The sequence below is a fragment of the Neomonachus schauinslandi genome, chromosome 11, assembly GCF_002201575.2.
Source record: "Neomonachus schauinslandi chromosome 11, ASM220157v2, whole genome shotgun sequence".
NCBI lineage: Eukaryota > Metazoa > Chordata > Mammalia > Carnivora > Phocidae > Neomonachus > Neomonachus schauinslandi.
This window is the reverse complement of record NC_058413.1, coordinates 11,773,086-11,798,383: the sequence shown is the minus strand read 5'-3', so window position 1 is coordinate 11,798,383 and position 25,298 is coordinate 11,773,086. Positions and strand designations below refer to the sequence as shown.

At 46.9% G+C, this 25,298-nt stretch overlaps 2 protein-coding genes across 2 annotated transcripts in view; one reads left to right on the top strand and one right to left on the bottom strand.

Moving 5' to 3' along the window:
- Positions 1-8,365, top strand: part of DTX4 (deltex E3 ubiquitin ligase 4) — a 32,609-nt gene extending 24,244 nt beyond the window's left edge. The window contains exons 8-9 of the mRNA XM_021684871.1: positions 2,838-2,927; positions 8,132-8,365. Coding sequence (XP_021540546.1) covers positions 2,838-2,927; positions 8,132-8,365 — 324 coding nt within the window. The remainder of the gene's footprint in view (positions 1-2,837; positions 2,928-8,131) is intronic.
- Positions 8,366-12,574: 4,209 nt separating this feature from the next.
- Positions 12,575-16,818, bottom strand: MPEG1 (macrophage expressed 1). Its single transcript, XM_021684872.1, has one exon. It carries the CDS (start codon positions 16,765-16,767, stop codon positions 14,614-14,616), a length of 2,154 nt encoding a protein of 717 aa, XP_021540547.1. The 5' UTR covers positions 16,768-16,818; the 3' UTR covers positions 12,575-14,613.
- Positions 16,819-25,298: the final 8,480 nt, after the last annotated feature.

The window sequence follows — 25,298 nt, the reverse complement described above, 5'->3', positions numbered from 1 at the left end:
ACTTCCAACTAGTGATAAGTCACATGGAAGAAATAACACAGGGGTGTGTGATAGTCTGTAAAAGAAAAGAACTGAATAAAAAACATGGTTCTTCCTTGAGGGACTTAACCAGCCAGTCAGGAAAAATAAATACACATCACAAAACTATAGAGCAAAACACGGTGTGCACCATTGATGAATCCTGTGGGAGGCCACACAGGGTCCCCAAAGTCTGGCAGACCTGGGTTCTGACTGCTGGTTGACTCCTTATTGGCTGGGACTTTGGACGACCCCTTGACCTTTCTGAGCTCGGTTTCTTTATCTGTACAGCTGGGAACCTCCTGTGCAGAGGGTTTGGAAGGCTAGGAGATGACATTTGTATGTGCACATTGTGGTATTCGGTGCAGTGCTGAGGTGCTATAGTGCCTGGTCAGTGGCCTTATTGGAGTATGCTACTTCTCAGGGTGAGGAAGAGGGCTTATGTCTGTCTATCTGGGAGGGTCGGAGGAGACTTTCTGGTGCAGGGCACACGGTAGTAGAGCTTGGAGAACCATGAAGAAATGGAGAGATTTGTAGTGGGAAGACACAGCAGAGTTGTAGCGGGGAGGAAATGGGGGTGTTGGAAGAGTTTAATTTGGGATTTATGTCTTGCAAAGGTGGGGGATGGGAGGAGGGCGCATAAAGGGTGGAGAAGACTAGGCGGTGAAGGAGGACCGCGGCCAGGCCATGGGAGGATGCCAACATGTGGGGGGCTACGACTTGCCCTGCCAGGCTGGGGAGCACTGAGAGGCTGCTGGGCAAGACTAGCATCATGGAAAGTTGTGCATTGGGAATGCGGTTCAGGAAGGTCTGCCGGGCAGAAGAATGAGGGGTGAGGACCCGATAGGCCAGTTAGGAGACCACCCTGGGTCATGGGGCCTGAACGCGGGAGGCGCTGGGGACAAGGGAGAGCGAGATACGGTTGGATGCAGGGGCCGCTGAGACTTCTGCAATGACTGGAGGCATCCAGTTTGGATGGTAGCGACATGGCTGACAACATGGGAGTCGGAAGAAACAGCTGACGGCCCCGTGGTGGCAAGTAGAACAGACTGAAGTGGGCGAGGATCGGGACAGGGCAACGCTTTTGCAGGAGGCTCTTTTCCCAGCCTCCGGGACTGAAGAACGGAGAGGTGGCATTAGGGGGTAGAGGGGCCCCAAGCCTGTGTCAAGGGAAATGCCTCTGTCTGCGGTCAGGACAGCCGCTCCGTAGACCCACCCTGAACGTCCGCAGCAGGACACGAGGGCCACGTCTGTCCCTGTCCCCAGAGACTCCCAGAGACTGCACGGGCTTGGGCTCCCATGAGGAGTCGAGAACTAGGAGCTCCGCCTTCAGAGAATGATTCCCTGGAGGAGAAACTCTGATCCAGGGAGGCAGAGTTGTGACTGTTCCGCTTAGTGACAGGCCGGGAGCAGGCAGCCCTGCTGGCTCGGTGCCAGGCGGGCGTCTGGGTTGGCTGCACCCCGGGCGCGTCCCAGGCGGGCGAGGCGCGGGCAGAGCCGTGGTGGGAATCGGCCCTTCCGTCGGGCAGCCTGGCCGACAAACAGCCGTGGCCGTGAGCGTGTTGCAAATGTGGAGTGATTTCGCATGAATGCAGAATTCAGGGCTGTCAGGTCCCGCATCTCCAAGCATCTCCAAGAAGACGGTGTTGCGGCTCTCAGCCCACAGGGACCTTTCCCTTTGCTGATATCGCACTCAACGCTGTTCAGTTTGCCAAATGATAGATGATCTACCGCGCTATTAAAAATTTTCTTAAATCACAGGATTTTAACATCAATTTGGAGCCACCATCCATTATAAAACAAAAAAGCAAAAAACCCCTCAAAAGTCTGTGTTTTCTGGCAATCTTGGCATTCATGCATTCATTCACTCGTTCACTCGTTTTTTTCAGCCAGAACTCATTTACCATTTGTGTGAGATCTTGTGCCAGGAGCTGCATGGAATTATCATTACTCTATTGGTTTCATCTAGAAGGGATTTTTCAAGGGGTTCCACAGACCCTCACGGGTCAGAGATGCTCAGAAATTACAGGCAGACCTTTGTGTGTGGGCGGGGACGGGTTGGGGGAAGTATGTGCAGTGGTAACTGGGAGAAAATCCCGCCCTTTTCATGAGCTGCTCAGGGGGCCTGTGGACACATTCTGGACCCTGATTACCAAGCCTGGCCTCTGGCTGAAGTCTGCTTCAGTTTCTTTCCCACCCAGCGGCCCGAGACTGCTTGCCTAATTGGGGTATTGGTGCACCCCACGTTCACTGCCGCATTATTCACAATAGCCAAGAGAGGGAAGAAACCTAGTGTCCACCAGTGGATGAATGGATAAAGAAGGTGATCACACGGCCCCTGGCTCAGAGGCACTTTTGTGATTCTGAGTAGTTTGGAGGTAAACCGTTCAGTGTGCCCCAGGAAACCTGGACTTAAGTTTTGGCAAAGCCATTGGAGAAGCCCAGTAACCTCTCTAGGCTGCGAGTTTTCCTCTTTTGTAAAACAGAAGAGCCGGCATAGCTGTTGGATGATGATGATGAACATTTACCGAGTTCTTACAATGCTCTGGGGCCAAGCGCACTTAACATTCATATTCTCCCTATTTAACAGCCGGGGTATCCACACCCCAAGAGAGGGCTCCAGCCAACACCTCTGGGAGGCGGCAGCTCTGGGCCCAAACCCAGGTGAAACTGCTACTGTCATGGCTTTGGGATCTGTTCTCTGTCTAGACACTACGACCCTTATTATTGTCATCATTATTTGAATTAGTCACGGTCTGCACCCCTTTGTTAAAAATATTTTGAACACTGCCCTTCGCTGTCTTTCTTTCTGCTTTCAGGGGCCAGAACACCCGAATCCTGGGAAGAGTTTCAGCGCCCGTGGCTTCCCACGACACTGCTACCTTCCGGACAGCGAGAAAGGGAGAAAAGTAAGAGCGGGCGTCTGGGTGGGGTGGGGGAGGATTTACTTCTGTGTCAGGGCCCCAAGTTTTGCTTCCTGCCATGCACAGGCTAAAAAGAGCGGGGTCTCTTTTTACTCTAGATGCACATGGTAACAAGGTCATATTTGAGTCAGCCATAGGTAAGGGTAGATAAGATTAGAATTTTTTCTCTTGCAGGGTGGTGGGGGTACGGCTCTTTTTTCTCCTGGATAATACTGGCAATAATTGATCTATTTTAGGATCCTTTCTCTCAGGCTTTGCTGCTTAGCAGCTGGTCCTGGGACCAGTACCGGGGGCCACACCTAGAAGCTTGGTAGAAATGCAGAACCTTAGAACCTACTTCATTTTAACAAGATCCCAGGTGATCTGATAGCACATTAAAGCTTCAGAGGCACTGCCTTGTGGCAGGGATCTTAATGTGGGGGAGGTTACTTTTTTATAATGTACTTTTGTATTCTCTGACTGTCCCAAAAAGGCAGAGGGAAAAAAATCACTGGGTTTCTGGATTCCCAGTGATTCATGGTCAGGCTTCAGTGGTTCTATGAATTGTAAAGTTAGAATGAAGTTTTTATGTTCATTTTTCTGTGGCAAAGGCCAGAAAATCATTGGATTTTCAAAACCTTCCCTAACCTCAAAAAGGATAAGAACCATAGATCTAGGGGGTGTTGTGCCCCTTGTGGGGTGCTAGGGTGCAGTGCTGGATGAGAGGTGGATTTTATTTTATTTTTTAAGATTTTATTTTATTTATTTGAGACAGAGAGAGTGAGAGAGAGAATGAGCAGGGGGAGGGGTGGGGCAGAGAGAAAGGAAGAAGCAGACTCCCCGCCGAGCAGGGAGCCCGATGCAGGACTCAATCTCAGGACCCTGAGATCACTACCTGAGCCAAAGGCAGATACTTACCGACTGAGCCACCCAGGTGCCCCAAGAGGTGGATTTTAGCTAGCTTTCTCCAGGTCATGCTGTGTAAAAAACAACCTCAGTCTCAGAGGCCGACTTCAACAAATGTTTATTTCTCATGCACTTTGCATGCCAGTGGCTGTGGCTTGTTTGCTGCTTGAGTCAGCTCAGTCTGCTCCATGGGGCTCCATGCCCTGGAATCCAGCTTGAAGGAGCAGCCCTTCTGTGATCTATGCCCTTCCCATGGAACTGGGCCGAGGACCAAGAGAAAATCCAAGTGGAATGGTACAATCCTACTAGAGTTGCCCCTGAAAGCTTGTTGCTCCTACTCACATTTCACCAGCCTTGGGCACTATGCAAGCAATGGGGTCGTGAACTGCCTACAAGGGGCCCCTTGGGTCCCACGGCAAAGGGTATGGATATGTTCTCCTCTTACAGAGGAGAAAGCAGATCGTTTGGAACAATGAGAAAATCAACCACATCGTGAAGATGTGCCCAGTGCAAGGTCCTCAGATTAGGAGTCAGGCTTAGTCCTGATACCTGATTGCCCTGAACAGCCCCAAATCGGTACCTGAGCCCCAGATCGACTGTCCCAACTGCTGGCTAAACATGTCCACTGTGAAGTCCTACTGCTAAAACTTGAATCCTCTTGCCAAGAGCTGCTCCTCTTCCATGCCTCCTTCGCCATGTTAATGACATACCCAGGATCCCTGGGACCCAGATTGGACACGTTAGTGGACCCTTGCTCTGAACGACACCCCACTTGGGGCATTTCCCTGTGAACTGCCCGCTAAATTGACTCCTTTTCTAATCCTGCCACTCCCAACCTAGTAAATCCTTTCATCTTTCACCTGCTACCAGGTTAAATATCCTTTTTTTTTTAAAGTAGGCTCCATAAAAAAAAATAAAAATTAAAAAAGTAAAGTAAAGCTCCATGCCCAGTGTGGAGCCCAACACAGGGCTAGAACTCACAACCCTGAGATCAAGACCTGAGCTTTACTCTAGATGCAGTCTTAACAGACTGAGTCACCCAGGCGCCCCACATGTTAGATATCCTAAAGCACGGTTTCTAGCATCAAGCTTTTTTGTTGAGAAGAAATAAAGTAGGAAAAAAACCCAAAAAATTGTTTTGATGTCTTTCCCTTCCTTCTTTACAATGTACAACCTTCTCAGCTTGGCATATAAGACCTACTACAGTGTGGGTCTAAACCTTCCCCTCATACTAATTCCTCGCCTTTATCCTTCATTTGTCTGCTGGTCTGGGGCCCTAACCTGGGCTCTTGCACAGCAAGGTAATAAAGAGCATGGGTTTGGGAGCCAGACTGGCTTTGGTCCAAGTCCTAGTTTTGCAGTTTATCAGAAGTGGGGACTGGCATAAAGATGAACATTCTGAAGTCTTAGTTTCCGGATCTATAAAACAGCGGTGATCATTTCTATCTGCATGGACAGGATGTTGTAAAAATTAAATGAAAGTAGCATTTGTAAAATGCCCAGCATGGTGAAAACTATTGTTGTAATTACACACGCTTCAGCTCATATTTATTTACTGTGTCTACATGTCCTTTTCTACTGATATACAGTTGACCCTTAAATAACTCAGGGGTCAGGGGAGCTGGCCCCCATCCTCCTGAAGTTGATATCCACATATAACGTTTTTTAAAAAGATTTATTTATTTGAGAGGGAGGGAGTAGAGAGGGAGTGGGGGGAGGGGCAGAGGGAAAGAATCCTCATGCAGATCCTCCACTGAGCACGGAGCCCTACACAGGGCTCCATCCCAGGATCCTGAGATCAGGACCTGAGCCAAAATCAAGTCGGACAGTTAACTGCCTGAGTCACCCAGGAGCCCCTCCACATAGAGCTTTTGACTACCCCAAAACTTAATCAGTAATAGCCTACCATTGACCAGAAGCCTTGCCGATAACACAAGCAGTCAATTAACACATATTTTGTATGGTATGTGTATGACATGCTATATTCTTACAATAAAGTAAGCTAAGCAAAAGAAAATGTTATTAAGAAAACTGTAAGTGCTGTCCTGTAAAAGTTTTTATAGGACTGTAAAAAAAAAAAAAAAAAGTCCGCATATAAGTGGACCTGAGCAGTTCAAACCCGTGTTGCTCAAGGGTTAACTGTATTCACACCCTCCTCTCCCTCCGATACTCGGTTCAAAAGCATCTTCCTCCCTGAAATCTATACAGATTCACATCTGAGAGTCAACAGAGTAGTGATTCAGACCATGGACAGGCAGTGAAGTCAGGCAGTCCTGAAGTCAAGATCCCCCTCTGCGCTTGCCTGGTGTATGACCAGGGCAAGTCTTATTCTGCTGAGCTTCTTCATCTGCAGAAAGGGGATTAATGAGAATACCTGTTGTATCTGATTTTTGTAACTACTACATGACCCAGTGCTTGCTACTTGTAAGTGAACACTCAGGGGAGGTCGATCATATTTCTAACGTATGCTATTGTTATTGCTGTGACTGTTATAATTTCCCACCTCCAGCCCATACCATGTTGACGGTAGTTCTTTTTTTTAAGATTTTACTTATTTATTTGACAAAGAGAGACACAGTGAGAGAGGGAACACAAGCAGGGGGAGTGGGAGAGGGAGAAGCAGTCTTCCCGAGGAGCAGGGAGCCCGACGCGGGGCTCGATCCCAGGACCCTGGGATCATGACCTGAGCCGAAGGCAGGCGCTTAATGACTGAGCCACCCAGGCGCCCCAGTGTTAATAAATCTTAAAAAAAAGAACTACCGTCAAGAGGGCACCTGGGTGGCTCATCATTAAGCGTCTGCCTTCGGCTCAGGTCATGGTCCCAGGGTCCCGGGATCAAACCCCGCGTCGGGCTCCCTGCTCCGCGGGAAGCCTGCTTCTCCCTCTCCCACTCCCCCTGCTTGTGTTCCCTCTCTCTGTCTCTGTCAAATAAATAAATAAAATCTTTAAAAGAAAAGATTTATTAATACTTATTTTATTTTTTTATTTTTTTATTTTTTTATTTTTTAAAGATTTTGTTTATTTTTGACAGACAGTGTACAAGCAGGGGAAGCAGCAGGTAGAAGGAGAGGGAGAAGCAGTCTTCCCGTGGAGCAGGGAGCCCGATGCGGGGCTCGATCCCAGGACCCTGGGATCATGACCCGATCTGAAGGCAGACGCTTAACCGTCTGAGCCACCCAAGCACCCCTTATTTTATTTTTTAAAGATTTTATTTATTTATTTGTCAGAGAGAGAGAGAGCACAAGCAGGGGGAGCAGCAGAGGGAAAAGCAGGCTCTCTGCTGAGCAGGGAGCCCGATGCGGGGCTCAATCCTAGGACCCTGAGATCATGACCTGAGCCAAAGGCAGACGGTTAACTGACTAAGCCACCAGGCGTCCCAATACTTTTTATTTTTCAGAGAGAGAGAGAGCAAGGGGAGGGGCAGAAGGAGAGGGAGAGAACAGATTCCCCGCTGAGCATGGAGCCCATCTCAGGGCTCGATCTCAGGATCCTGAGATCATGACCCAAGCCGAAATCAAGAGTCGGATGCTCAACCGACTGAGTCACCTGGGTGCCCCATGGTAGTTCTTTTTTGAATCCCGGGCATTTACATCGGGTGCTTTCTTCATGCTGGATAGGATGTTAGGCAGTTGTCTTACTCAACAACGATTTTTTTTTTTTTAATTTCGCTGAATTAGAACATTCTGCAAGGCCTAACACCTCACTGGGCGTCACTTATAAAATAGAGACGATAATAGCCCCTGCCAGATCTGCCTCCAAGTGTGCTCGTGAGGACCAAGGGAGCAAATATATATGAAATAGCCTGGTAGAGGTCACAGCACTTCAACCACGTCCCTGGAGAACTATGGCACGTCTGTAGCTGCGTGTGCCCTAATACCCCCTTCGGGGAGGGGGTGGTAGCAAAGGCACAGCTTCCGAAGCTCTGGGATCGTAAGTGCCTTGAATTCCTAGGTCCTATCTTTTAGCCGTGATGTTGGTAGCTAACGTTTGTTGAGTAGTGTGTGCCAGTCCCTGCTATGAAAGCACTGGTAACATTTAGCAGATCATAGCACTGCCATTTTATAAGTAAGGAAATTAAGGCTCAGAAAGGTGACATCATTTGTCCAAGTTCCCACAGTTCACTGGTGACAGAACCAAGACTTGCGCCTCCCTGACACCACACCCAAACTCTTGCTGTTCACTGTGCCGCTTGGGGCATCATGACTCAAGAAGAGGTGGACCTTTGGGAAGACTCTGCCGTCCAAGGCGTAGTCTTTGACCGACACTAAGTGTCTGCCTTTGGTCTCCTGCCTTGACTCGCTCAGGTGCTGAAGCTGCTGCTCGTGGCCTGGGATCGCCGCCTCATCTTTGCCATCGGTACCTCCAGCACCACAGGCGAGTCAGATACCGTCATCTGGAACGAGGTCCACCACAAGACAGAATTCGGCTCTAATCTCACAGGTCACGGCTACCCAGACGCCAATTACCTGGATAATGTGCTGGCTGAACTGGCTGCCCAGGGCATTTCGGAGGACAGCACTGCCCAGGAGAAGGATTGAGCTGGGGGCGGGGAGGGGGGTCTTTGGGCCAGGAGGGGCTGTGGGGACCACAGGGCAGGAAGCGGGAGAATCAAGGTGGAAGTCGGTGCCATGCCCTCCCGACTCCCTCATTTCCCCTTCTGTCCTATCCCCATCCCCCATCCCCCCTGGCCACAGCGGGGAGTGAGATTGAGTAAGGTGACGTCATTCATAAACCTCATCCGCCACAAAGGGGACAAGGGATGAGGGCCATCCTCGGTCTGTTCCCATGGAGTTTTCGGTGCTGGGTAGGCAAGAACCCCCCCACCCCCCTAAGTAGGGGGCATGGTCAGCACACTTAGGGTATGGACAGTGCGTGGGCACTCCATACCCTGGCCTTGTGAAGCCTGAGATTCAGTACCTCAGCTGGCTTCTTGCTGCTTCCACTCTCCTTTGAGAGCGGAGTTTCTGCTTTTCTCTCCTCCTCTGGAGGCGAGGAGCTCTCACTGTGCAAGATTGGGGGGCAAAGGGGTGAACCGCTAAACTGCTGTGACATCAGAAATCAATGCCTCTGTGTACAGCAAGGAAGCACTTCTCACCAAGAGGGTCAGGGAGGCAAAGGCTTCTGGGAGCACATTTAGCTCTCATAACAGTCATTGGCTTCTCTGGGCCCTCCCTCCTCACGTTTTTGACCTGTCCAAAGAGGCATCTGGTTCTCTTGTGTGGATGGATGGACTCTGGGATTCCTCTCTGGGGTGGCATCCCATGATGTTTCCAGCCCCTCTCTGATCAGACCAGAGTCTGCATCCCACTTAGCATCTGAACTGTCCTCAGGGAGAGGAGCCCAAAGCCTTCTTCCCAACTCATCCCAGACCAGCTCAAAGATTCCATGAGTTTCATCAAGTCACTGTGAGTAGAGCCCACGCTGGGCTCTGTGCCATCTGTGTATGTGCATATATATGTGTGTGTGCGTGTATGCACCACTGGGCCAGGTTGGTGGACAGTCCCATCCTGTTCTCCCATTCTGTTTTGCAAACTGTCAAACTCCAGTTCTGATGAGGATCAAACAATCAAGCTGTGGTTCCTTAACTTTCCTCACCCTTTGCAACCCATCCCATAGTAAACTTGGACCCAGATGGTAACAATCATGCATCTTGCCAGATGCCCCAAGGAACTGTGCTTGGGAAGAAGTGTAAGATGAGGGCTGGACTGACCCCTTTTTATATCTCTTTCAAGATTGGATCTAACCAATTCACCCAGTCTTGTTTCTATGAGGGCTTTGATCTGTCTCCATGTACATTTGCTAATCAGAGCTCAGAGGTGGTGCTGGGCCCCTCATCTGTTGCAGATTGACCTAGAGCATGGAGGGAGACTTTTTAGCTCATTCCTAACAGGGTTGGGACCACATCATGGTCCAGTCCAACCTGCATTTGGGTTGTGTCCCAAGACTCTATCCCCTCTCCAGCATTCCTCTTGCTTTTTGCTTCCCTTAAGGAATAAATTGGGGGTCAGGGAGGAGAGAAGGGGGATCAAGAAGGGAAACCCAATTCCCCCTTTGAAAGTGGGTTCTTTGAACTATATGTTTGAGGGAAGTTCCTCTGGATACTAATTTGAATTTATATACCTCATGTTTTGGGGGTTTGACGTATATATATCCATATATATTTCATAATATTTGGAAGGTTTTTGATGCTAGAAAATTGAAACAAAAGAACGTTCAGAAATGGTACTTAAGTTAGAACCTGAAGCCAGGCTTTCCTGCGAACTGGCTCTGTAGCTCCTTGCTGTTTGCCCATAACCGTTTTGACGTCCGTGTGGCCAGTGGATTCCCCTGAGTGTCACCCAGTTCCTTGGGACATGCTGGTGCTGAGCCTTTCCTCATTCTTCAAATGGCTATCAAGATGCTAATTGGCTCCAGCAGAGGGAGCTCTGATAGGAGGAATTGTTCCTGACACCTTAGGTCCAGTTTCTCCCGTCAGCCGGCCGCCATCTTATCTCACCAGCGGACCAGGACATTGGACCTGAGTTCACTGCACCACAGGGCACAGTTTCCTGCCACAGTCGGGAGGAAACATATGAACTCGGTGGAAGGGACATCGCTGCGGTGTTTAATATCACACCCCGTGCCCTCTGCCAGGCTACTGTGTAACAGAGATCATTGAAGAGCCTCACTGTAGACTTAGTACTATCTCCGCCTTCAGCAGGAGACCCGGGTCAAGTGTCTGCTGAGCTTCTCACCCACGGGGATCAGGAAACAGATTGAGGGTCAGTGGGTAGAAACACACAGCTGTGGAGTAGGTGGGGAGAGGAAGAAAATACACTCTGACAACTGGCAGTGGTCAGCGGGGAGAGGCTGGTTTCCCTGCAGCAGGCAGAAGAAGGGATGGACGGGGAAGGGGACAGCTGAGCAAAGAAGGGAGAGGACTGTGAATGGACCAGGCAGGGTGCCAGGGGCAATACCACTTTGAGAGTGAGTCTTCATACTTCAAGACTTCCCTGTCTAGGATGCTGACTATGTCTGTGCCCCGGTTCTCTTCCTCTCTGAAGATGCTCCATAGGCGTGACCTCATCCTTATGCTGTTCTTCTGGGGGGCTTTCTAGGCAGAAGGGATCTTGAATCTCCTTTCTAACACTGTGCCAGGCAAGGCGGGGGCGTCCCTTTGCCCTTTCTCTGTGCCAGCCTGGAAAGGCACAGTCTCGGGCTCAGTGAGAACCCTGCAAGCAGGGGTCCTGAGCACCCAGCCCTCCAACATAGGATGTTTTCCCACCACTGCTGTTCCCGCTGTGTCTTCTGGACCGCGAGGGGAATCCCATGCCTTTCCTTTCATGCACCAGCAGCCTACTTTCTCCCTTCCTGAGTCTCCAGGGATGACAAATGGGACTGAGGACAAACTCTGTCAGATGCGCATCCCTTAAAGGTTACTTGTGTATATGTGGTTGTGCGTGCCTTTGTGTTTCATACCCTTTCCTCTACCTTTTTTGTAAAACTTGGACTTCTCTGTGGTTTTACACTTGGTCAAAAGTACTCGTCCTGTTATTGCACTGTTGTGTGCATGAGAGGGTAGGGGGGAGGCCGCATGTAGTACAAGAAAGGGCCCTGTCCCCTTTTCTTGTCTGTGGTCACTGGCAATTGAGTGGGGGTTTTCTGGGAGAGGGAAGGCGAATGTCCTAATGTAAATCTTTGTAACTGGTGTGTTTTGAAGTCCTTGGTGTTGCTCTGTGAGAGGACATCGCCACCTGGTGCTCATGAGGTGTATGTGCAGAACAATAAATGGCAAGTGAACAACCACAAATTGCTGTTAACCTTCTGCTTTTTGCAGATTAGGGCACCGAATTGTGAGGCATTTGGGGCACTTCCCCGACCTGTAAGCAGCCACAAGCCCCAAGCTGGGGTGGGGGAATCCCTTTTCTCTTTTCCCCCCCACATCTTTTCCACCCATACATTTGACCAAGGGACCTGGCTTGACTTCTTGTTCCTCTCAAGAACTAGACTGCACCGTCTCGGCTGGGGAAATGTAAGTGAATCTATGTGGGAAAGACCGCCTTAAAAAACACAAATGTTTCCTATCCCCTCTCATGTGTTCTCTCTCTCTCAAATAAATAAATAAAATCTTAAAAAAAAAAAAAAAAAGTGTGCCTGGGTGGCTCAGTTGGTTAAGCGACTGCCTTCGGCTCAGGTCATGGTCCTGGAGTCCCGGGATCGAGTCCCGCATCAGGCTCCCTGCTCGGCGGGGAGTCTGCTTCGTCCTCTGACCCTATCCCCTCTCATGTGTTCTCTCTCTCTCATTCTCTCTCTCTCAAATAAATAAATAAAATCTTAAAAAAAAAAAAAACACAAATGTTTCTTACAGTTCCCTCCACCTGACTACTATGTAGGGTATGTTTCAGTAATTTGCAGGCTGTTGTTTCTCAAATAAATACTTAGTATTAATCCCTACACTAACACGAACACAAAATGCAAATGCAAAGCTGCCCTGATCACCCAAATGTGTCTCTATTTCTGAGAGTCTAGAGAGTGTTGTTTTCGCGAAGCTGGGGTTCATCTTCCCACAGAGCCCAGCCTGAGCTCCTGGGTCAAGACAGCAGAGCCTGTGAAATTCCCGCTCTGGGTTCTGACTTTGCAAAATGACCAGAAAACTGCAAACCCCCGCATTTTCATTTCCTGTGGATGAGCAGTCAGACAGCGTGTTCCTTAAGTACACATTTTAATGCATACTTATGCATAATTTTGTTAGAAATGTAAGTTTGTGAAGAACTTTTATTTCAAAGGGCAGTTAGCGTTAAAAGTCCAAGAGCCCTTAGCTGTACTTTGTCTCTGACTCAGTCCTCTTCGAGGAATTCATGGGGGAATTTGCAAAGAAGTGGTTAGTTCAGCTGAAATTTACCCACAAAACCCCCCAGAGGTTTAGGAGACTATTTTAATGCTTAAGCGGCAGAGTTCAGAGACGAGGTTGCAGAAATCAGTGTTGGCGGCTGGGCAGCCGGGGATGAGTGTGAGTGTGAGTGTGAAGGTGAGGGTGAGACGAACGAGTAGCCTCCTTCCCATCTTCCCACAGGCTGGGATGCTGCAGGCTTCTCAGAAGGATTTATGTAAGCCTAAACTCATGATTGTGAATGTTAACGAGGTGAGGACAGATTATCCTTCATAAAAATTAACTCATTCGTGGCATCTGATTCGGTGAAGAGACATGTAACTATTAAAAATGTTGTAGAGAAGGAGCGCCTGGCTGGCTCAGTGCGTACAGCATGTGATGCTTGATCTCAAGGTTTTTGAGTTCAAGCCCCATGTTGGGAGTAGAATTTACTTAATAAAAAAAATTTTTTTTTTAATGTCGTGGAGAGGTATTAGTAGACTCACCTTAATCGTTACAATTCGGTGAGGTTGGTATAAAAATTGGGCCAAACCTCCCCCCTCAAAAAAAAAAGAAAAAAGAAATAAATAAAGTTGAGCAAAGGCCCAAATGCCAGGAAACACTCATGCATCCTGCTGGATGCCTGAGGGAGGTCAGCCTGGAACAGAAATAAATGTATCACAAATGGTGTTGGATGCCTTTTTTGTTTCATTTAAAAACATAGATTTGATCATGTTAGCCTCTTTTCTGCTGGGGGAAAAAAAACAAAGGTAGGGTACATAATTGGTAGGTTCTGCTCTATTTTGTTTTAGGGAGGAAATAATACTTAGGTGTGGGTTTACTTTGTCTCCTGCCCCTAGAAAAATGCAGACTTCTTGTTGGAATGTGGTGTGTGGAGGGAGGGTGGGGGTGTGCGTGCACACATGTGTTTGGGGTGTGTGTCTGTGTATGTTTGGGGGATGTGTTCAGGGGGTGCACACATGTGTGTTTGGGGGTGTGTACATGTGATGCGAGGACAGAAAGGGAAAGGGCCCCTCATGGATGAAGCAGGGGTAGTACTCTGGTAACAGAGACCAGGAAACTGTAATGCTTGTTCTACCCCAATCTGCAGCTCCATAAGCCAGGGAGGTGGTTAAGGGTAACCAGTTTCCCCTGAGTGCCAGGATCTTGTCCAGTTCTCACCCTTTTTTTAACTTATGCCTTGTCTCCAAACCATCCCTTCTCCCTTGACCTCCTAATAGAAGATTATAAGTTAGAATATTTTTTTGAGGACTTTATGACACTCGTCTGAAGTCCAAAAGTGACCTGGTCTGAGTGAGTCAGGATTGTGGCTGGAAGGCTGGAAAACATGGACTTAGTAGAGACAACATCTTGCTGTTCAGATGAGCTTGAGAGGACCCCGTCCATCAGTACAGAGCCCTCAACAGTGAAAATCAGTGGCCATGCGGGACTTCCCGTATCTTCTGGCGGAACTTTCAGCCTCCAGGAGCATGAACTCCAGAGAGATTTTTTTAAAAAACAAAAGAGTAGGAGGGTAACACTTAGAAATTCTTACAGCTCATGAATTGGAAACCGTGGCCGATCTCAGATTAAATGCATGGTCTCCAAATCCAAAGGTCAACATGCTCTCCCCGTCTCTTTTCTCACGTATGTATTCAGGTGAAGATAATCAACGATGCACACAGAGAAAAGATACCCCCTTCATGTTTTAGCCCCCACGATGACTTTGGCTTAAAAAGTCATGTTGGCTCTCCTACCCCACCCCAACCCTGTCCACGCAGCTCTGTTCATTTTGTGGCCGGGAGCCCTAAGGAAGTCACAAAGTTATACCTGCTTTTTCTTGCACCTGCCACGCCAGTCCTCAGGAAGGCAGAAGTGAAGCGTGAAGGGATGAAAGGCATGCTTACAGAGACGAGAGAGACGTTTCTCCGGAGAGATTTAGGCTGGACTCTGCTCCTGCTCTTGGTCAGGGGCGCCCCCCGTCTCTGCAGAGCCCGCCGCCAAACTCTGCCTCTCGTCCTCCAATGCCTGGTAGCCCCTCTTCTTGTACTTCCGGGTGCCATAGACGGCCAGGGCAATGGTGGCTGCCAGGACAGTGGTGACCCCCATTGTGACCCCAGCTGCTGCCCCTCCTGACAGACCACTGCCGTCCCCGTGGATGACCCCCATGGCCCTGCGCAGCTCTAACGGCTCCCCCAGCCTCCACTGGTGGGTCTGGGAGTCTTTAATCCAGGAACTCGCCGTCTCGCTATTTGTCACGATGACAGTGTTGGTGGCAGCCTGACTCATGAGGGGTGGCCGGGTGTAAGGTGGGAGCCTGGCAGGGGGCAGAGCGCCTCCTGTGAAAAGCCCGGCCTTGACACAGTAGGACACTTGGCATCCATCACTGATGAGGGCTAGGTGTTGGCTGAAGCCCCCAGGACACTTTTTTAGAGAAGGTGCCCCTAAATCGTTGGCTATGGCAGAATTTACCAAGGGGTTTCCGACTGCACAGCTAAAGAACCCACCAAAGGGAACGGAAAACCTATATCCCAACTCATAGTCCTGAGAGGCACATACCTTGAGGTTTTCAAAAAGTCTCAGTGGAAAATAGCCAGCCGGGCAGGACTGTGCATTTGTCAAAGGGTTTATGCTCTTACCAGTGAAGAGGCCCCCAAAAAGCAGTCCTGAGTTTTCTGGTATTTGGCCACTCGCCACGCACCAAAAAGCCCTAAATTCAGCCTTCGCCACCCGGAACACATCTTCGCACACCGTCTTGCAGAAGATGAGGAGGGTGCATCTCCGTCGACACTCCAGGTGGTTGTAACCCTCTTCGTGGATCTGGGACAGCAGGTGGACTGGGGAGTAGCCAGAGGGGCAGGAGAAATCACCAGTGAGCGGATTCTTCTGCTCCAAGTTTTGGCAGAGCTGGGCAACCTCCTTCCCTGAGAGCTGGGTGCATTCCTGATAAACTCCTCCAAAGGAAAAATTAGTCATTTTCCCCTCGCAAGAGCCATCATCAGTGTTGGCCTGAAAATTGAAGTTGGGCGAGTTGACATCTGTGCATCCAGGGTAGGTGTTGAACGTGTAATAATGCCTCACGGCAGCCTCCACCGTGCGAGACAACTTCTTCACCAAGGGCCCCGGCAACTCAGGCAGCATGTCGGGGTTGATGAAGAAATGCAGAGGCAGGCCATCGCGGTCTATGGCCACCAGGTGGTTGGTGATGCTCTGCTGCCAGGCCTGGAGGGTGATGCCTGGGTAAAAAGGAACCCCTCCGATGCTTTGCACCCTGGAGTTGGTTCGGTTTGAGAGATAGCTCTTGGTGAGGACGCTCTGCGACGTGTAGTTCTCCTCAAATTTGTAGTTCACGACGTTCATGAAGGCAATCCCAGCGGATGCGGTCACAGCAGTGTGACTGCTCTGGCTGTCCTGTAAGAATGAGGATCTGATGTGGTCCTCCTGGATGAGAGCAGCTCCAGCATCCACACTGGTGATGACGTGGGTGCCATAGTTGAGGACCAGAAGCTCTGCCAGGTAGGTGGCCATCCGCGTCTGGTTGTTCTCCAGGCGGTCAGAGATGTCCATGAGTTCCTTCTTAAACCTCCAGCTTAGTTTTGAAGCTGAGTTGATTTTGACCGTGTAGATCAGGTTTCTTACCTGAACCCGGGTAGTTATAGCTTGGTCTTTCACTTGAAGGGTCTTCATCTTCTGGAAATCAGAGGAGAATTTGCCATTGACCTTGGAATAAAGGGAAAGCTCCAAGTTGATGGAGAAGGAGGTGCTGCTCTGGTAATTCACCCAGGACCCCAGGATTTCGGAGTTCATCTCTAGGTTGCTCTGTTTCTGGGCGATGCTGACGATTTCATCGGGGATGATGTACTGTCCATCCTCTGTGGTCCTGCAGCTCCTGTAAGTCAGGTCCATCACCCGTCCCATGTCCACATTCCGCAGGTTATCCCAGCCCCCTCCGGGTAAGACTTCTAGAACAGGTAGTTTTAAGGCATTCTTGCATTTTTGAAATCCAGCCTCATTTGTCTCTCCCAAAGGCTTGTCCGTTTTAGCCCACGCTACTACCGCCCAGAAGAGGATGGCACCCCTGAGGCCGTTCATGGCTCAGCCCCAACCACACGCCAGCCCTAAGTCGCAGCCAGCGAGCTTGGTGCAAACTGAACAGATGGGAAAGAAGGCAGCTGCTGAGACAAACACATACAACAGTTCTCCTCAAGCCGCCAGTTCCTCTTTAGGCTAATCTCAGGGCAAAATAGGGAAATGAGAGTCTATCAGAATACTAAGGCCCATCAGGACTTTGAAGAAAATCATGTTGTACTAGGTATGCAAACGCAGCCCTATATCCTGAACAGGTAACCACCCTAACTGCCCCCACCGCCCCCCAGCCCCAGGCTAGTGACTGCAAGAGCAGTGGGCTCTCAGAAGAAGGGCGACCGCATGTCTTACTGCTTCCTTCACAGGAGATTTCCGGCTTTGAAAGAAACCTTTGGTTTCACGTTCTGCTCTGATGTTTCAAATTTTCCTTGACGGCTCTCTCTTGGGACTCCAGTATCAGTTTCCTTTTACTGTAAATGCAGAGGTGAATGGCAACATCAGCATTACTGAGACACTGCGCCTCCACCTTACCTAGGCTCGCTGTAGGTCAAGGCCAAGGCCTGGGCTCCCATTCACCGGAGGGGGAAGGCAGTTCACACACGAGAAAGGAGGGAAAATCTTGGACATAAGTCCTGTGGAGTTTTACTGTCACAAGCCTAAAAGTCCAGGCTTTGGAGGTGCCATTACCTGAGGCAGAACTGTAGAGACCTGAAGAGGACTCGGTTTTGCTGCACGCTGGAAACCTCAGTGTGTACTGTCCTCCCCATCCAGAGTCAAAGCCAGTGATCCGCACACTGTTGTTTCCTTCCATGCAGAAATGTTTAAGCAAAGAGAAAATCCACACTCTAATCTAGATTTTTGATTGATGAAAAGCAGACAGTGGCCCAGGAATATTTGTGTATGTATATACACACTTATACATCCTCTGTGTGTGTGTGTGTGTGTGTGTGTGTACGCAGTTGGCAATAAGTGGGTACCTGCTGTTACATCTTTAATTTTTTGTTCTGCTGCTAAGTTCATGTATTCATTATAGGTGCGTAAAAAAGAATGTGCTTCTTTATTACTCATTTTTTTAAAGCAACAATTCATTTGTTCTATCGTTAGGAGAACATAATTTCATGAATCTCCTTCTGTGCCTATTAGACCCCGTAATTTGGAAGAGTGTTTCCAGACCCACTGATCTAGCACAGGATTCATCGAAGCCCAGCTCCATCACTACTTTAAGACCAGTAGGGAGCATCTTAGTACATTCAGTGGTAGCCAAATAATCCAAAGCAATTAACGAAGCTCCCAATGGTACCCTCACGGCCCCCCCCACATCTTACCACGAACCAGATGCAGCGCTGAGGCTGAAAATGTCATGTTTCAGTTTACATGTATCACGACACCATCACCTGTATGCAACCTGGGAAAAGTTCTCAGGGGACTGAATGGCGGCATATTGCCCCTGATGCAGTGACAGCTGTTTTCAGATAGAAATAGACCAGTTGTCCAGGTTCACAGGTGGAACTCACTCTTATTAAAACCTTGGTGACGTTCTGGGTTTATTCATGGCTAGGTTATCATGCATGGAGGAATCTACTTATATTGGGGAGGGATTAATGTATGAGCCAGTGTCCAGTTTATATTTGGCCAGAGAAGCAAGCCTGTGCACGGGATGTCCTGGCTAATTTATAAATGAGTTAGTTATAAATTTGTAGCTCAGTAGAGTGATTTGACCACTAGAAAAATTAGAGGTGAGTGCCCTCGAGTACTTCCAATAAGTCTATTAAAATCCCCACACACTCCTTGTCAGACTCTCGCAGGGCTAGTTCATCATCACGAGAAAACCCTCACACTGACCCGGTTTTGGAGACATGCTGACAGTTTCTTACTTTTTGTTTACCTGTTAATAGATCCTGTTGCATTCTCACTCTTCTGCAATGAGAATAAAAGCAAGGCGAATATAGATCATTCTCTATGCAGGTGTTACTATATCTCTGAATGCACACAGTTGTCTTGTTGTTTGGACAGTCTTCTTCATTTCTACCATAGCAAAAAGTGGAAAATAGCTAAAAGAGCCAGCAGGAGTGAAATTATATTGCATCCATATGACAAAATATTTTACAGCCATCATAACTATATTTTCTTTATTTTATCTTTTTTTATCTTGTAATTAGGTCTTTTTTAATTTTTATTTTTTTAATATAATGTTCAGTTAGCCAACATATAGTACATCATTAGTTTTTGATGTGGTGTTCAATGATTCATTAGTTGTGGATAGCACTGGGTGTTATACATAACTATATTTTCAAAAAATTTTAGTAACGTAAGAAATTCTTATGCCATAATGTTAAGTGATAAAAGCATGATAGACACTTAGTGTGACCTCCACCATGTACACATATATATCACAAGAGAGATATACACCAACTCATTGACAGCGATGGTATCCAGCTTGTAGGTTTTATAGATGATTTAAACTTTTCCCTCTCACTTTCGTATATTTTTGGAGTCTTCAACAAGGAGCATATCTTTACTCATCTGACACATTTTTAGTGAGAATCTACTAAGTAGCAAACACAGGGATGGGTGTGGAACAATCATCGCCTATGTACTCAGGAAAATAAGCAATGAAAATGCATTTTAAACACAAAAGAAACAAATTATTTTTGGAATTTTCATATACCTGAAATGATGTGAAGCCTGCGATTGCTGTGTTCAAGGAAGTTCTCTTTTCTATTCATGGAGAAACAATGAAAAGAGAAGTGTAGAATGATGGGAATTCCAGCACAACTTAAATTTGCGTGCTACCGGCAGGAATTGCTGCTCATGGCGGTCAGGTGTGAGGAAGTGGCCATGAGACCTTGACTATGGGGGGAAGGGGGGGTCACACATTCCTTTCCTGCTTTATTCTGCTCACTGGCAACTTCCTCTGCTTTTTCTTGTGCTGAAATGCATATGCAATCCCAGAAACTCTCCAGATGGCTACTCTCAAGGGCCTAAAAACCAGAATGTTGGTCTCTAAAAGAAAAAGGCCACTTTTATGCAAAAGATATACCTCAGTGCTGCAAAAGTGTGATTTCACTTCCTCCAGAAACAGGCAAGAGGGAAGTCCCACGTCTGCTTTCTTTCTCAGTTTGAGCACGTGCAACCTTCTGAGCCAAACCATGATTCACGTGTGAGGTTCAGTTATGTGTGGGCTTGGAGCAGGTCTAGCTGTTTCCTACTTCTGCATATCACCTGCGGTCTGACATGGGCAGGAAACCCTGGCTGTGTTTGCGGGGACCAATCCCTTTCTTATTTTTAGCAGGAATCCAGGAAACCAGTCAAATGGTCGCAAAATGGATTGAGGAACAATATCTTTTATAGATTCTGGAATCAACTTGGTTCTGGAAAATCCAGGAGGTATCAGTTAACAAAGTGATCACATTTTCTTTTCTTGAAGAGTTGATTGCTAAGCTGATGTTTGGAGAGCTGCTTTGTCAAGCCCTTCCCCTCTGAGACTGTTCTTCCCACCAGGATTGTTTGCATTCTGACCCCCAAAATAAGAACATTGTGGTTCCTTGAGTCCTTTTAACCTTGGTAAAAACAGAAGGCCCATGTGAAATGCCGCATATTCCCACTGAAAGCTAGGTCAGGATTTGCCAGCCTATGACATTTTTCTTCTTTTCTTGGTTAACACTTTTCCCTCCCCTCTTCCTCCCAATTTTGCTAATGCTTTTTCTCCTCATCCACTATTCCCTTTCTGCTCCTTTTTTTCTCTTTGCCATTTCCACATGTAGGTTTGAGGGACACGGTCTGTGGTGTAAGGTGACATTTTCACTGCAATAAAGAAGAAACAGTCACTGACTCTTTAGGTTGCACTTCCTTATTCCACGTCATGCAGACATCACTCATCAGTCATACCACTCATTCCTGCTGAGCTCTGAGGCTGCCTCCGTACCCTTCCCAGAACAGTTCTCCAGGACATTCTAATGAAAGCCTGATTCATCCACCCGTTAAATAAATACTTATTTTTTAAAATTTAAATTCAGTTAGCCAACATATATCATTAGTTTCAGAAGTAGAGTTCAGTAATTCATCAGTTGTGTATAATACCCAGTGCTCATCACATCATGTGCCCTCCTTAATGCCCATCACCCAGTTACCCCATCCCCCCAACCCACCTCCCTAAATACTTATTGAGCATCTATTATTTGTTGGGCACCCATTGTAGGTGCTATATTTGGATTAGTCAATACCAAATTTAATGCTCTTTTAAGAGTCTGGGTGACTGAGTGAGCCCTCAGAGCTCCCTTCCTTTTCCATCTCCTCTCCAATCTAAGCTCTGCGGAGACAGAGCAGTTAGGACCAACCCATTCCCCCTCCCCATCTGCCTTCGGGGTTCCAAATGACATCAGTCTAATATGAAGAGTGCTTCTTGTATTTTCCTTCAGCTGAAAGCAGCTTCACATGAAGGACTTTATACACAACAGGACTGGAAATACAGTGGGATTCCTCTATGTCCTTGATTCTCGGTCCCCACGTCTTTCCTGTCCTGTAACTTCCTCTTTGAGGAATAGCTGAACAAAAGAATTTACTGAGTGGCATTTGACCTCCCTGGGTCAACTGCTGGCAGATTTCATATTTCTATATTTGTTTCATTATTGGATAACAAAAGTCTAACATTCAATCTTTCCCTCCTTAACCACAGGATCTTCAGATGGGACTTTGAACAGAGACATTTTTCTTTCTACCTAAAATAATCATGAATAGGTTAGGGTAAAACAAGCTAATTAGGTGAGGTGGTTCTTCCAGAATTATTTGGAGTTGGGAGCTTTGGGTCCTCCACTGAAATATTCCTATTGTCTCAGGAGTGCCTGGGTGGCTCAGTGGGTTGAGCTTCCAGCTCTTATTTTTGGCTGGGGTCATGATCTCAAGGTTATGGGATTGAGACCTGCACTGGGCTCCTTGCTCAGTGGGGAGTCTACTTGAGATTCTCCCTCTCCTTCTGCCCCTCCCCCAATTGTGAACTCTCTTGCTTGCTCACTCTCTCTAAAATAAATAAATCCTTTAAAAAAAGATATTCCTATTGTCTCTGCTTTTTTTGGTGATCTAAATGTGACATTAACAGCATGGGCTGGGTTGTGGGTCTATTCAGGCTCTAGATTTTGTTCTGCTTAGTATAGCAACTCAAAATATCTTAAGTCTGGGTTGATAAACATGGATGGGAAGCAGAGTTTTCAGAATTGAAATGTAGGCAACATCCTGGCTCCATATGTGACTTTTGGGCAAGTTCTGGAGCCTCCCTAAACCCCCGTCACATCAACTATGAAACATAAGTAGTAGCATCTACCTGTATGTAACAGGTGAAGTTGTAAATAATCATCCATGTAAAGCTCCATAGGATGCAGGTAGGAGCTCAGTGTGTATCTGCTTTCAGCTTTGCTGAGCTTGCCGCTATGTTCAGGTTGACTCTGTAGTTCAGTCCTTTCACAATGGAAATAGGAGAAAAGGCATATTATAGCGTCTCAGGAGCTTGACTTTCCTTTGGTTGTCCATTTGACAGCATGGGAAGCCGTATTGACTCTGAGGGATCACCTGAATATTTTTTACTAATATCCTAAACAAAGACAGGCATCTTTTTAAGGAAAACAATCTAGTAGCTATGCCATCTGGATTAATGAGAAAGGTAAATTAGAAGTGACTGGTTGCTTTATCAAAGAATTCATCCTAGGAGGCTTTTAGAATGGGGTTGACAAATTTTTCCTGTAGATGGCCAGTGAGTAAAAAAATTTAGGCTTTGAAACGAAATGATCTCTGTGGTAACTATTCAATTCTGCCCTTGTAATTCAAAAGTAGATGATATGTAAATTAATGGGCATGCTGTGTTCCAATAAATCTTTATTTACAAAAATGGGTTGGGGCGGGGCTGGATTTTGGCTATGGTCTGTAGTTTACTGATGCCCAATTTAGAATCATAGAATTATAGAATCCCATAATTGGAGTGGACCTGCTCTCCCAGCCAAAGCTTGTGCCACCTCCAATATAGTCTCACAATCCAATATAATCCAACCTCTGCTTAGATGCCTCCAGGGCAGGGTGGCTCCCTATCTACTGTCTGCAGATAATTCTGATTCTTAGAAAACATTTTCTTCAACTGAACCCAAATTGTCCGTTTGATCCTCTGGTGGCTGAGATCAGACTTTGGGCTATGGCCATCTTGACAGTGATGCTGTATACCAGATCCAAGCAAGAGAAGGTGTTTGGCTTACGTACCCACCATCCTGGAAGTCCTGTGGGAGTATGATTAAGTCTATCTTGTTTAATGACTAATTAGAATAAGTGAGGACCATAGTGTGAGTGTCCTAGAGGCCTCTTGTGGACCCAATTATTCCTTAATCAGTGGGTCATGAAGAATTTCAGGGTTTCCAAGGCAGGGATCAGAGCAGATAGGGTACTTGCTTGGAAAAGTAACTGTTAACCTACAAGAGGAATATATTTCTTTTTTTTTTATTATGTTATGTTAATCACCATACATTACATCATTAATTTTTGATGTAGTGTTCCATGATTCATTATTGGAGTATAACACCCAGTGCTCCATGCAGAACATGCACTCTTTAATACCCATAACCAGGCTAACCCATCCTCCAACCCACCTACCCTCTAGAACCCTCAGTTTGTTTTTCAGAGTCCATCGTTTCTCATGGTTCGTCTCCCCCTCCAATTTCCCCCCCTTCATTCTTCCCCTCCTGCTATCTTTTTTTTTTTTCTTAACATATATTGCATTATTTGTTTCAGAGGTACATATCTGTGATTCAACAGTCTTGCACAATTCACAGCGCTCACCATAGCACATACCCTCCCCAGTGTCTATCATCCAGCGACCCCATCCCTCCCACCCACCACCACTCCAGCAACCCTCAGTTTCTTTCCTGAGATTAAGAATTCCTCATATCTGTGAGGTCATATGATACATATCTTTCTCTGATTGACTTATTTTGCTCAGCGTAACACTCTCCAGTTCCATCCACGTCATTGCAAATGGCAAGATTTCATTCCTTTTGATGGCTACATAATATTCCATTGTATATATATACCACCTCTTCTTTATCCATTCACTGTTGATGGACATCTTGGCTCTTTCCACAGTTTGGCTATTGTGGACATTGCTGCTATAAACATCAGGGTGCACATACCCCTTCAGATCCCTACATTTGTATCTTTGGGGTAAATACCCAGTAGTGCAATTGCTGGATCGTATGGTAGCTCTATTTTCAACTTTGTGAGGAACCTCCATACTGTTTTCCAGAGTGGCTGCACCAGCTTGCATTCCCACCAACAGTGTAGGAGGGTTCCCCTTTCTCCACATCCCTGCCAACATCTTCCTTTCCTGACTTGTTAATTTTAGCCATTCTGACTAGTGTGAGGTGGTATCTCATTGAGGTTTTGATTTGGATTTCCCTGATGCCGAGTGATGTGAAGCACTTTTTCATGTGTCTGTTGGCCATTTGGATGTCTTCTTTGCAAAAATGTCTGTTCATGTCTTCTGCCCATTTCTTGATTGGATCCTTTGTTCTTTGGGTGTTGAGTTGGATAAGTTCTTTATAGATTTTGGATACTAGCCCTTTATCTGATATGTCATTTGCAAATATCTTCTCCCATCCTGTTGGTTGTCTTTTGATTTTGTTGACTGTTTCTTTTGCTGTGCAAAAGCTTTTTATCTTGATGAAGTCCCAATAGTTCATTTTTGTCCTTGCTTCCCTTGCCTTTGGCGATGTTTCTAGGAAGAAGTTGCTGCGGCTGAGGTCAAAGAGGTTGCTGCCTGTGTTCTCCTTTAGGATTTTGATGGACTCCTGTCTCACATTTAGGTCTTTCAACCACTTTGAGTCTATTTTTGTGTGTGGTGTAAGGAAATGGTCCAGTTTCATTCTTCTGCATGTGGCTATCCAATTTTCCCAACACCATTTGTTGAAGAGACTGTCTTTTTTCCATTGGACATTCTTTCCTGCTTTGTCAAAGATTAGTTGACCATAGAGCTGAGGGTCCATTTTGGGGCTCTCTATTCTGTTCCATTGATCTATGTGTCTGTTTTTGTGCCAGTACCATACTGTCTTGATGATGACAGCTTTGTAATAGAGCTGGAAGTCCGGAATTGTGATGCCGCCGGCTTTGCTTTTCTTTTTCAACATTCCTCTGGCTATTCGGGGTCTTTTCTGGTTCCATACAAATTTTAGGATTATTTGTTCCATTTCTTTGAAAAAAGTGGATGGTATTTTGATGGAGATTGCATTGAATGTGTACATTGCTCTAGGTAGCATTGACATCTTCACATATTTGTTCTTCCAATCCATGAGCATGGAACGTTTTTCCATTTCTTTGTGTCTCCCTCAATTTCTTTCATGAGTATTTTATAGTTTTCTGAGTACAGATTCTTTGCCTCTTTGGTTAGATTTATTCCTAGGTATCTTATGGTTTTGGGTGCAATTGTAAATGGGATCGACTCCTTAATTTCTCTTTCTTCTATCTTGTTGTTGTTGTATAGGAATGCCACTGATTTCTGTGCATTGATT